The sequence below is a fragment of the Protopterus annectens genome, chromosome 6.part0, assembly GCF_019279795.1.
Source record: "Protopterus annectens isolate FY-2018-M chromosome 6.part0, PAN1.0, whole genome shotgun sequence".
NCBI classification, from domain to species: Eukaryota; Metazoa; Chordata; order Ceratodontiformes; family Protopteridae; genus Protopterus; species Protopterus annectens.
Genome location: NC_056737.1, coordinates 223,836,821 through 223,851,083, shown reverse-complemented (window position 1 = coordinate 223,851,083; position 14,263 = coordinate 223,836,821). Strand labels below are relative to the sequence as shown.

The window sequence follows — 14,263 nt, the reverse complement described above, 5'->3', positions numbered from 1 at the left end:
TCTGAACATGTAGCCCAGGCCGGTATGACCCTGACCTTGAGTAGCATCTTACCCTCACCAAGAATGATGCCACAATATGAAGACAAGATGATCAATTTCAACAATTGGCTTAAGTACTGGTGTCATTCAAAGGGGATCCAATGCCTGTCAGCTTGGGATGATATGCTCGACAAGCCACGATGCTTCGCTAGGGACGGCTTGCACCTGTCACCCTGGTCTTTCGGATATTGGCAAAGGCTCTTGCTACCCCCATAGTGCCTTTTTTAGGCAAGGCTCAAAAGACAAACCCACCTCCATAGGTATCACAAGGGATAAGAAACTAATAGTAATGCTACTCAACGCCAGAAGTCTAAACCTCAAGATGCACGCACTCGAAACTCTCCTTAGCATGGAGAACATCGATATCTGTGCAGTAACAGAAACCTGGTTCAGGGCTCCCGAGTGCACCCCAGCACTACCAGGTTATACCTCATACCATGCTTTTCGGCCCCAAAACTTGGACCGAACCACAAAAGGAGGAGGAGTATCGATATTCATCAAAGATACCCACACCTCCAGGTTGGTGGCAAAGCACGAAGCATCAGAGACTATCCATGTGCAACTAACAGTGGGTAAAACTGCCTTCCAGTTTATAGCCTGCTACAGACCACCCTCCCAAAATCAGGAACCCCACTCGGCCTTCCTGAGAAGACTGGAAAATATGAAGGTCTCTCCAAACACCATTATATTGGGCGACTTCAACTACCCAAACATAGACTGGGAGCATTACTCTAGCTCCAACACCCTAGCCCAAAGGTTCCTAGAATTTATAAACTCAAATGCTATGGAACAACTTGTTATCACTCCCACAAGAGGGGAAAACATACTGGACCTGATCATCACCAACATGGGGACTCTATGCTCCAGACCAGAAGTGTATCCCTCACTGGTAAGATCAGACCATAAACTAATCTCACTGGATATTCACATCCCAACCCCACCCCCTGCCCAGAAAACCACAGTGAAAAACTTCTCTAAAGCAAATTTTACACTCCTCAAAACTGAGGTGGAATCCTTCAAAGCCCCCGGGCCTGTGGAAAATACAGCCCAGACCGCAGAATCCTTTATAAACGCATTCTATGAACACCTTCAGGAATGCATGGATCATGCGATCCCAAATAAAACCAAGACCCAATCCTCCAAAGGCAGACGTCCTGTCTGGTGGACCCCAGCCATAAACAAACTATAAAATAGGAGGAGGAAGCTACTAAATGATAAAGCAAAATCCCAAAAAGGGAAGGCATCACTGATCAGTATTAGCAAAAAACTACGGGCACACATAAAATTGTCTAAGGCCAGCTTTGAGAGAAAAATTGCACAGGACACTAAGGATAATCACAAGGCTTTCTTTAGTTATGTTAGGAACCTGGGTGGTAATTCCCAGATATGCTCAGAATTAGTCCAAAATGACAAAAAATACACCAAACCCACAGACATTGCCAACATCCTAGCTGACAGGTTCAGTGCAAACTTCTCCCCCCCCCCACCAAAAGGGCAAATATCTATCCCAGCAGAGTGCTGCCCCCCTGACATCTCAGATGCTCAGGTAAGAGCCGCCCTCTCCAAAGCAAAAAACACAGCATCAATGGGACCAGATGGTGTCCCGGGCTGCGTCCTACATGAACTCAAAGAAGAGCTAAACCCAAACATAAAACTACTGTTCAATCTCAGCCTTACTACAGGATATGTGCCCATAGGGTGGCGTACAGCAACAGTGGTCCCTCTCCATAAAGGTGGTGCCTCAGCGGATCCTGGAAACTATCGCCCCATAAGCCTGACTAGCTTGGTCTGCAAAGCTATGGAAAGGATCATCATGGACCTCATAAGTAAAGATATTGGGGACCTACAAACACTGGATCCTACCCAGTTCGGCTTTAACGGCAGATCCTGCCTCTTAAACCTGGTTGATTTCTTTGAAACAGTCACCAAGGCCATTGACGAGGGGAAGGTGGTCCACACAGCCTACCTGGACCTCGCAAAAGTCTTCGATACAATACCCCACTCGGGCATTATAGATTAGCTCACCAGCTTAAATATAAACCCCTATGTCACTAGATGGATTGCAAACTGGCTCAAGGACAGAACCCACATGGTTAGAATTGCTGGAGCCATGTCAGACTCCAAACCAGTTACAAGTGGTGTCCCACAAGGCTCAGTCCTGGGACCTCTCTTGTTCGGTATATATTTCTCGGAGGTACAGGCCAACACGGAAGGACTGTGGCTGACCAAGTTCGCAGATGACTGCAAACTGGGTGCCATAATCGACTCTCCAGCCGACACAAGCATCCTCCAAAAGGGCCTCATAGAAACAGACAACTGGTGCCAGAGCCATGGTCTCAAGCTAAATGCCAAAAGTGTATAGTCATCCCCTTTGGCAAAACAAAGTGCCCACAAATTACCACATAGGTGGAAATCCATTAAGTACAGAAGAAGTAATTAAGGACCTGGGGACCCAAGTTGATAGCAATCTCTCATTTGACAACCACGTGGCCAAAGTGGTTAGAAAAACATTTTATATAGCCCACCTAATCATGAAGGGATTCACATCTAGATCAGGGGAGGTCATCGTGCCTCTTTACTCATCCCTCATCAGGCCCATAATTGAGTACAATGCCCTTTTGGGATGTACCTTACCAGACACCTGCAGCAACTGGAAAGACCCCAAAAGTACCTCACCAAGAGGATCAAAGGGCTCAAACAGATGCCATATGCTGCCCGGTTAAAGAAACTCCAGCTCTACTCAGTGGCATACCGCCTGTTCAGAGGAGATCTGTGCCTGACGTATAAAGCCATGTCCAACTCGGAATTAATGGACATGCTGCACCTCAGAAAATCCAAATCCCATCGAGCTACGGGCTCGAGAGACTTGAACCTCAGCACTGAAATAAATAGGACATGCTGGAGGGACAGATTCATAACCCAGAGGCTCCCTTCACTCTGGAATAAAATCCCAGTCCAGGTTAGGCAGAGTCCCACATTGACTCTCCAAGAGGAATCTTGATGAGTGGATGGGAGATCGTAGGTTTACTCCGGGTATCACTTCTGTGTCACTGTTAGATAGAGGCATAGTATACTAACCTCGAAAAAGGGCATAGCAAAATAAATTTAAAATGGGTGGCGAAAGCCAAACACATTCTGGCTAGGCTTATAAATGCCCTAGGGCAGATAGCCTAGTATGAACCTATGAACATAGATGAAGAATTAGCGATAGTAGCTAAATTATTCAAAGAAAGAGGGTATCCCACTAAAAACATCAACGAATATGTCAAATACGTAAGGGAAGAATGGGGAAAGAAATACAAGCCCCTTTTAGGTAACCCATATAACATGAGTGAAGACACAGACAAAGGGCATGAAGAAAATAAGGACTTTGAAAAATCTATGGTCATTCCCTTTGGAAGTAAAGCATATGAGGTAGAGAAAATTATGAATAATAACTGGGCTATGTTGAGAAATAACTCGAAGTTATGGACAGTAGTGGGTTGCAGATCAAATTTTGTTTATAGAGTAGGACCTAACTTGAAAAAATATTTTGAAAGTGAACTTAAAACTAAGGAAAGGTATGGTACGTTCAAGTGTGGGAATTGTTCTCAGTGTAAATATATTTGTACCAAAGAGAGTACTACTCTAAACAATTCCCTAAGGACAGAGATAAGATTTGAAAGGGGTAATTGTCAAACTATAGGTGTGATTTATTTGGCTTTGTGCAAAACCTGCCCTAGTTTTTACTTCAGAAAGACAGAAAGACGATTAAGAGACAGGATTTATGAGCACACATACCAAATACTCACTAAAAATCTAAATAATGCCTTGTTTAAGCATTCCACAGGTTGTTCTGTTTTTTCAGGTTTTGAGTTTGCCATTTTAGAAAGGGTGTTAAAAAACCCTAGAGGGGGCAATTTTAGAAGCCATATAGAAGAAAGACAGCTAAGATGGCAAATTATGTTGCAAGCAAGTCAAGTCCCTGGGCTAAATGATGTTATTTCTATTAAGCCCTTGTTATACAAAAAAGTGGATTTAATGAAATAAAAGTTATGGAGAAGTGTATATATATATATATATATATATTTATATATATATATATATATATATATTTATATATATATTTATATATATATTTATATATATATTTATATATTTATATATATATATATATATATATATATATATATATATATATATATATATATATATATATCTTATAATTTTAAATATACATACTTATTTTCTCTTTATATATTTATGTGTTTCTTTAGGACATGTATTTTATATTGATTATTTTTGTATTTTAAAGTTTAAAAAAATTTTAGTAATTGTTTTTACAATATAATTAATAGGATGATGTCATTTTTTCAATGATGTAATTAAGTATTTAAGGGGAAATTTTGGAGGGAAAAGATTGATTCTGATGAAATCCCTGCTTTAGAGGAAAGAAAGCGCTCAGTCAACTGTTTTGAAAAATATCTGGAGATTTTAGTAATAAATTAATGGTTTGTGAATCCATGTGCAGTAGCAGTGCCTTCTTGGTCGAGTGATTTGTGGACTTTTAGCACTGGTTGGCTTTTTTTGCTTATTACTTGTATCTTAGATTGTCCCCACAACACAAAAATCTTACAAGTGGGTTTAATACTAACAAATGACTGGTGCCAAAGTCATGGATTAAAATTCAACACCAAGAAATGCATTATACTACCTTTTGGGATAACTGCCGCCAAGACTGATTGATTAATCCATTGACAAGGCACCCCTATGAGTTGACCTGGTAGCAAGGGATTTGGGAACATAAGTATAACAGTAATCTGGCCTTTGACCAACACTTGCCAAAATGTAGTAGAAAATCATTATATGTTGCCCAACTTATAAGTAAGTGCATGGCATCCAAGTCCAAGGAAGTCGAAGTCCCAATTTTTTCAGCCCTTTTCAGACCCATCATTGAGTATAATTCTCACTTTGGCATGTACCTGACCAGACATATGCAATAGCTGAAATACCCACAAAGGTTCCCTACCAGGATATCCCATGGTATAAAGATCTTGTCCTATATGGATCGCTTTAGTCATAGCTCCATACCCTGTCTCCTAAAGTCATATACGAGGCAATCTATGCCCGGCATACATTGCATCCTGGTTCTTAGCTCTGATGGACTTTTTGCACATCCACAAAAAGAACAGCATCAGAACCACTAGATCCAAGTATTTAAATTTTGCTTGCAAAATAAGTAGGACATGTTGGCAAGACAGATGTGTCTGAGAGGATCCCCATGCTCTGGAACAGAGTCCATCCCTAACTCTATTTAAGAGTAACCTTGACAAATGAATGGGAAATTGCATATTTACCCTACATCTGGCCTCCATATCTCAGAGAGAAGAGGCAGCAGTAACTATTTCCAAACATACCCACCCTCACATAACCTTTAGAAACTTCCTAGCTAATGTATCCTCTTCTAATAAATGCCCATGATGCTTAGGGACACATTGGGTTGGGTCCTGCGGTTAGGCTTATAAAGGCCCTGGTGGTCATTAACCTAGTACATACCTATGAAACCTATTTAGCCTGAATGTGAATGCCTTTGCAAAAAAAAAAAAACTGCATGCCATTATTGGCAAAGCAGAAGGGCTTGTTGACCTTGTCAACCAAAGTTGGGATCCCCCTAGAATGACCCCAGTTACATAACCAATAACTAAAGTCAGTTATCTTTTCATTGAATTTCTGTGTCATTCTTGATGGCAAAATGCCACTCGACCTATGTCTTCCTTGCTTCTTCAGACATGCATAGCAAGCTCTTTCATATCCTTCTTCACGTCCTTCTGGGTAGAACACCTAAGTTCATTCTCCACCACACCCCTCCCCCCACCAATGTAGAGCGATGTCAGGTCATAATTATGTTTGTCAGGATGGAGGGATGTAAGAGTTCTTGTGTCCAACATGCTGGCTTCAGAGTGGCAGCTATCACCATTTTTTATCCAGCCTGGTGAAAGAGGGGTTTATGCCTGACAACAGAATTGCGTATTACTAAAACACTGTCATATATCAATGCAGTTTCAGTGGGCTGTAAGGGCTTGAAGTGTATCATTTTGTGACTCCTGTGTACTGACTATGGGTGTGTTGCTGTGTGAACTAATTTTTGAGATTTTAGTATTTAGCCTGGAAGACTTGGGGAGTGTTTTTTGGAATTGCTCTCTGGTTTGTTTGTGTGTGTGTTTGTTGTGCCTTCCAAGTGTTTTCTGAGGTAAGAGGGTAGTCTGTGAGAGGTGAAACATTTACATAACTTGCAGGCTACCCTCTTAACTCAGAACACACTTGATAGGCACAACAAACACACACAGAAACAAACCAGAGAGGTGAGAGGGTAGCCTGCAAGTTATGTAAATGTTGCACCTCTCACAAACTTTCGTGAGGTAGCAATAAAGAATTTTCTGCATGCATGTGACATTTTATACACTGCCTCAAAATATCTAGTCTTGTCATGGTGGCTACAGAAGGAGCAAAAGCTGACAAAGTCCATATTGGCCAGTGCAGATGAAGGGGTTATAACAAAACAGGGTAGGTTAATTTACTCTTGATATAACACAAAGGGAGATGATTGGGTGTAGGACTCGCAGTTAAGGGCCTTACATTTATGATAAGTTGCTGTGTTTTACACTGTGTATGCAAAGTGTTGTCCATATTTTTGATCAGTTGCAAGTAGAGCAGTTTGTCTACCATATCAGTCATTCCTTCTCTGGGCATTCTGTCTTGAAGAATAAGAGAACAAGTATCAGTGTTGGATATGTGAGAGAAGATGTACATACTACTTCATAGGTTAGTAGTAGGCTAACTGCCCTTGTAGGCCATTTTAAGCCTAGTCAACTTCCCATGTAAGATTCAAACCTTGCACCTTGTGTTTATAAGGTAAACACCTTGACCATTATGCCAACCTCCCACCCTGCTAAAACACATTCCATTGCTAGACTTTGCTTTGGTACATGCAAAGAAAGAAACCACTGATTTTAGAATTTGAAGCCAGAGTAAGGTACAGTTAAGATGGTGGATATAACCCAAACGCTGTTGCAGTGTCTGACATGTGACTTTACTTTGTATTTGACAGACGTGGTACTTATTTTTGGTTTCAAAACCATAAATTACACATCTCGCGTGTATTTGAAAAATATTCATTTATGTTCCGTTTTGAGAATCTAATCAAGTAACATCTTTTTACAGTAATAACTGTCTTCTTTCCCCGGACAGTCTCAGCCTTGTAGTTTTCTGTCTAGTTACTTTATTATTCCCAGCCGTGTACTGTGGGTTCCAGCATCTTCCCTTTCATCCTTTGATCATTGATATGCATATCTCTTACTTATCCTTCATCTGCTGCTAAACACAGTTATTCTACTCACTTTGTCCTGTATGATCCACCTGTATTTCTTTCCCACTATATGTAGCATCATGCTATCTTGTGTAATAGCTTGTATTTTCTGTTCCCACTTAAGCCTACTTTTCTTAAACATTTCAACCTTTTTTCTCCCTATCCTTCCATTGGGTAGTGTTTTTGTACTCGCTAGAGTTTCTAGTGTCTTATAATTTGTGGAATAGTTAACTTTGCATACCATATATTGTTCAAGTTCTCTGTCTCTTCCTTTACTACAGTGTCAGTAGTTAATTTTTAAAGAAATGCTAGTCTTGTTCCTTCAGATACTTACGCGTGTTTAATAACAAGCCCTTTAATACATATATCTTGTTTATACTCTCTTTGTGAACTGGCAAGTACGTCAACTGCCTGTTCAGGAAAGTATTTATTAAATGCATCTGTGGAGATTAACAAGAATCTACCCACTGATGAATAAATGCTAATATAGTTTATTTTTATTTCTTCACAGTCCACAAAAGCGTTGCACCAGGAATGACACGGGCAGGTAAAATCTGTTGTAGTTTATTCCACAAGTAAACAAGGATAAGCACTTTCACAGAAAATGAAAACTCTGCTTCATCAGATCCACCATATTCACAACAGAAGCAGCTTAAATACTACGTACCCCACAAGTCATGAGCTAAATTGACTCACACACCCTTTTTCATTTAAAGGTAGATACATACAACCAAAGACATATTGTAAAAAGCATTCATATATAACAAAGGCATTTAAAATATTCACCTAAACAACCTGCGTGCTTTCAATATAGGTTTAAGAGGGACATTCTAATTTTGTCCCAACCCTGGTTATGAGTTACAAAGCCATGTTTCAGTGGCTGTTAAAGCTTCTGGAGTAATTTATTGGAGGTAAATGATCTTGTCAGATGTGCAAATGAGAGTGGAATCATCTGCGTTTTGTATTAGGGTAGCCTGTTGTGTGGAAGTATAGAGGGTGTTGATGAAAATGTTAGTGGAGAGGGGCCAATATAAAGCCTTATGGTTCACTGGTGGTGACTGGGAGTTAAGGAGAGAGCATGGAGTGCCATTTTATTGGCTGTTACCTATTGGGCAGGTAGTTTTTGAACCACAGAAGGGTGGGCTGAGAAATACCTAGTCAGGACATTTGAAGTGGAAGTTTGCTGTGACAAATTGTGTTGAAGGCTTTAGACAAGTCTAGAAATAAGGAAGAGACTAGTTTGCCACTTTCTGTAGCTTTATTGACAGTATCTATATAGGTTAGAAGGGCAGTGCTAGTACTTTGGGAAGGAAGGAAGCCGTGTTGTGTAGGGCTTAGAAGTTCTTCCTGCAGGAGGTAGTCTAGCAATTGATTTTGAATACATTTTTCAAGTATTTTGGCAAGGGGAGCTAAGATTGCTGTAGTTTTAAAGTTATTAATGTCTGTTGAATTTCCTTTTGTTCAGAGGGATAATGGCCGAATTTTTCCAGAGAGAGGGAAAATGGAATTCCTGGACTGACCTATTTATAGTGATTGAGACAGGATAAGCAATGCTATAGTCTGCTGTTTTTAGTTACTGGCTTGGAAGATCATCAGGTGAAGAAGAACACAGTTTTTAAGTTTAAAAATAGTTTTATATTGGATGTGGGCACAGGTTTGAAGGTGAAGGTGGTTGTGATGATTTGTGGCTGTTGAGCAGGGTTGGGATTAGATGTTGAGGAATCTTTAGTTAGAGATGCTATACCATCTGTAAAATAAAGAGTTGAATTGTAGAATTGTATTGCAGTTTGAGTGATGAGTTATTGGGAAGAGGGGATTGGGTTGAATTTTTGAACGGGTATATAAGAGACTTCTTTAATGGATGTCCAGATTTTTTAGGGTTGTTTTTAGTATTATTCTGAAAGTTATAATAGTATAGTTTTTTTGTCTTCATTCATTTGCTTTTCAGTACAACTGCAAAGCATTCTTACGTTTTCATGATAATGGGGCGTTTTATATTTTTGCCATTCTTTCCATGGTTTTTCTCTGTTCTGTGTTAGCATTCTCTTCTCTGGATAGCCAAGTTGCATTATTTTTCAGTCAGCTCCTTCTAGGAGGTGATGGCTATCTAGGAAATTTGTATTAAATTCAATTACAGCATAGTTTAAGGGGAGACTTTTTGGGAAGTTCCAATTACTAGATGATAGTGTAGTAATGAACATTTCTGGTTTCAACTTGGAAAGGTTACGTGTTTTATAAATATGCAGTTTAACTGGATGATTGAGATGTCTAGTAGAATAGATTGAGATGATCACTGAAAAAGTCTAACATTGCACCTGTGGCGGTGTATTTGCTAGGGTCTGATACAGAAATCCAGTCTAATAGGGAATTTAATGTCTTACTATAATGTGTGGGGTTATTAATTAGTCGTGTGAAACCATACAGGTTCATACTAGATGTAGGGAAGTTAGAGTTTGTCCAACCAGTTGACATTAACATCACCTAGTAATATTTTTTCTTGTGGAAATGTATCCAATGTAGGATATCTTCCAGCATAGCTGTATTGCCGCTAGGAGAGATATAAAGAACAGTAATACATATTTGTAATTGTTTATTTTGAGGAAAGCAAACAGAAGCTCTGATGAACTGAATTTTGGTGTGTGTACTGTAAGAGGAAATGTGGTAGGTATTGAAAAATATTAAAGCAATACCACTGTCTTTCCTCTTATACGGCCATTGTGGATGATATAGGCAGGAAGTATAACTTCAGAGCCGTTTATCCTGGATTTAAGCCAAGTTTCAGTTACAGCAAGAACATCAGGCTTATGTTGGGTAATCTGGACATGTAGTTCAGCAGTTTTATTTCTTGTACTTCTGACATTTATTGCAGCAAAAATTAGATCACCAGGGTTGGGTATTGGCTTTTGTTGGATTACAGAAGTGTGTCGGAGAGAATTATCTTTGTGTTCATTGTGGTAGGTGTGGCCAGGTTTAGGGTGTATATTTCCTCCTAGAAGGATTTTAGTATAGCGGGGAGTTATGCATACTTGTTGTTTGGAGAGGATTTTGCACTTAATTTTGTTTTTGTTATAGTTGAAGTGCAATTAAGCAGCCTAAAGGTGAGGAACAATATGTTTGGTGCAATGTGTAGTGTGTGTAAAGAGGAAGTTGGATAGGTGGTTGGGAACAGAGTTGGAGAGATGTCGTGATACATACAGTGCAATGAAAAAGTATTTGCCCCCTTCCTGATTTCTTATTTTTTTGCATGTTCGGCACACTTAAATGTTTCAGATTATCAAACAAATCTAAATATTAGACTAAGATAACCCAGGTAAACACAAAATGCAGTTTTTAAGTGATGATTTTATGTAAGGAAAAAAAACTATCCAAACCTACATGGCCCTATGTGAAAAATGTAATTGCCCCCTAAATCTAATAACCGGTTGTGCCACCCTTAAGAGCAACAACTGGAATCAAGCATTTGCGATAACTGGCAATGAGTCTTTCACAGGGCAGGATACATCCTAAATAGCTAAAGGCTACTGCATCAGTGATGTTTTAGAATATCTACTGCTATGGTAACTGTAACTTGCACAACTCTACTTTTTGCTCACACTTCGTCATCTTCCTTTCACATCTCCACACTGGCAGTATTTTAGTTTGGAATAATGTGCATCATGATTGCAATGACCCAGGGTAGAAAGTATAGAAGAGGACAGGTACATAAATGGTGGTATTAGCAACTTTACTTTTCCTTAAAAATTTGTTTCAAGGCATTGTTTTCTTGTGTTATGGTTAACAGTTTGTGTTCCTAGTGATGCACATTTTTCTATGGCTATTGGATGGGCAGTGATTTTTTTTTTCCCTTAAAATTACATGTTTTCTAATTTCTTGACTGTGTTTTTTCTGTAGCCTTCAAGATGGTCAGCAAGGACAACAGTGTGCATCCCAGTGCAAAGTCCAATCCCGACCCCCTTCCGAAGCTGCCATGCTTAGCACTAGTGCCTCTGTGCTAGTGAGAAATGGAAGTATTCACCTAGAAGCTTCCCATGACAGCGTGTCTGCAGTAGGCGGAATCAGTTTACAGGACGAGTTTGGTATGCAGCCCTTTTGTAAACTTTAGTCATGTCAGTGTAACATTATTAATTTAGAAATAAGTTTCCATAATTGCACTTTAACTGTTCAGCTGCTAAAACATGTGCTTATTTTAAGAGAATATAGATCGTTAAAAGGAACCATTCCAGGTAATCTGCTTACTCTGCCTCCACCCTCAAATAGAATAAGCACCCGTGTCTTAATAGAAACTGTCCTGTACCAAGTGTTTTTATTTTTAGTCATTTCTTTGAGTAGAAGAATTACAAGTGGCTTATAAGGATAGTAGCAGAATCTGTTTCATATTTGTTGATTGGTGTAATCATTTTTATCATATAGTAGTGGTGTAATCATTTTTATCATATGGTAATGGTGTATTTGGCATGCTTCACTGAAGTGCATGCAGCATTGTTTTCAGTCATTCATGCCTTTCTTTGATAAGTCTGAAGTTTTAACCATGGATCTGATGTCATTTTCATTCGTTCCTCGATGAATGGGTTCGGATATGATCCACTGATCTAACTCAGCCATATTCTTTAGATTCTAGGATCCGACTTTGTAGCTGCACTTATAATGCCCCTGACCAGTGTATTACCTCAGATCTTGTTTTTCTCTCTTAAAGATTAGTCAGGATTGCAGTTTCTCAAGCTTGTAGTGAGTTTAGTGAGTAAATTCAACTATTTTTCTTCTCCTTAATTTTTCTTCTTTGTTACAGTTAGTAATGTCTCCCTTACCACCTTTCCATACTTTTCTTAGAGGTACGTTTCTTGGTGTAACTTCACCCTTTATTACCTTGTTCTGAGGTAGCTCTTTTTTTACCAGAGATGGTATTCAGACTTTCTCCTTTCCTACTTTATTGTTATAGTTGTAAAAAAAAAAAAAAAAAAAAAAAAAAATCCCTCTTTTTCCTTCTTTCTGGGCACTACCTTTTTTGCGACTTTTCAGTATTGCTTATAAGCCTACTGAGTTCAAAAAGTGCACTTCCTGTGGGCATAAGATCTGCTGCTCTGATAAGCACAGGGAGTGTGTTTATTGTCTGAGTCTGGTACACTTGGATGACACCTGCTCCATTTGTGCGGCAGTTAATGCCAGAGCCATTAGCGACAGGAGAAACAAACTTGTATTAAAAGGCCTCCTTCCACCGGTACTTCATCAGAGGCTCAAACCCCTCTCAAAAATCAAAGGAACCCAGGGAGCACCAAAAATGCTCCCCTCTGCGGTCTCCCCATTCAGCACCTTCTGAACCTCCTAAGAAGGTTTCTAACAGCTCAGGCATCTACTGATGTCCTTCCATTTCATTGTTGCAGTATTCATCATCTTAAGGATCCCCTGGCAAGGGCAGCCCAACATCCGGCCAGTATACCAAAGCCTTCAGGTTGCTTTAAGGTACGCCGTACATCACATGTATGCTCCTTGTGTAATGTAGAGCATAAAGGTGAAGTCCAGAAGTACCGTCCCCAGAACTTCTTTGCCACCAGTCTGAATTCCATTGCTTGATCGTTGGTCTGAATGCCTGTTCTGTTGCTGTTTCACCAAGCCATTGCAGACAAGTGTCCCATTGGGTTTTTTTTTTTTTACTTATCTTCTTTTATTGTTACTTGTGGGGTTTCATGTCATCCAAGAAGGGTAACTGCCAGTGTGGGAGGCAGATTTCCCATAAAGACCACCATGAACAGTGTCTGTTTTGCCTTGGTGCCTTGCACGACCATACATCCTATTCCATCTGTCAGGCCTTTGTACCTAAAACACTTCATAGCAGACATTCTTTTTTGGCACTTTATCTTGAAAACCAGCATCTTAAGCTTCTTGCAAAAGACACGATGGAGGGAACTTCCTGCTCAGAGGGGCAGCTCTCCGTGATGAAGAAGGCCAAGAAACCTAGGCTGGAATCTTCTTATCAGCCTCCACCAGGTGATTCTCCCAAGGCGAGTGAATGCCTGGAGATTCGCCTGGCCTTATCGTAGGATTCCTCTGCCTCAACAGAGTTGGATTCCGGTCGGGGATCTGACTTTAAGCATGTCCAAGGAGGTATTGCAGATGTCCGTTTCAGATGTTTAAGGGAACCACAACTGATTATCTCTCTGAGGGGCATGGGGGGTTCCTCAAACATTAGTCAGAGGAGAAGTCCCTGTTACTATTATTGAACACCATCGTAGGTCAGAGCTTTCCATAATTTATAAGGTGGACATCCCTTTGAAGAAAAAGCAAAAGACTAAATATATTTCTCCTGCTCCTAAGGGGGGGGGGGGGGCAAGATCTTGTCTTCTTTGCTGGTTGGCACTCCTACTGTAGAATCTTGCTATCCAGTATTGAGTGTTTCTTCAGGCAGTTTTCATTCCCTCAGGCCAAAACATTATGGCAGACACTCTGAGCAGGTCCTTAATTCAATCCCATGAATGGATGCTTCACAGGGATGCATTTCTGGACATTGTCTGCCAGTGGGGTACTCTTCAAATGGATTTTTTTTTTTTACCTTTCCTCTGAACAGGCAACTTCCTGTATTTTGTGGCCAGAGTCCCAGGTCCTCTGGTTTGGAAGGTAGCTGCCATATTTTTTTCTTTGGAGGGGATGTTTCTTTAAACTTTCCCTTCCCTTCCCCTCATTCCAAAAGTCCTGTTCAAAATTCAACAGGATGCTCCCAAAATCTTGGGTGACTCTCTTGGCCAAGACAACATTGGTTCCCTCTTCTTTTGCATTTAATCAAGGGCAGTCACCACAAGTTACCTTACAGGGTGGACCTCCTCACACAAGACAAGAGATCTCTCTCTTCCATCACCACCTGTCCACTCTTCAGCTGACAGGATTTTG

General features: G+C 40.1%; 1 protein-coding gene across 1 annotated transcript in view; it reads left to right on the top strand.

Annotated features, from left to right (window-relative positions):
• The window catches only part of PCNX1 (pecanex 1), a 3,150,868-nt gene that overhangs the window by 807,383 nt on the left and 2,329,222 nt on the right, over window positions 1–14,263 (top strand). The window contains exon 8 of the mRNA XM_044073489.1: window positions 11,276–11,460. Within this exon, the coding sequence (XP_043929424.1) occupies window positions 11,276–11,460 (185 nt within the window). The remainder of the gene's footprint in view (window positions 1–11,275; window positions 11,461–14,263) is intronic.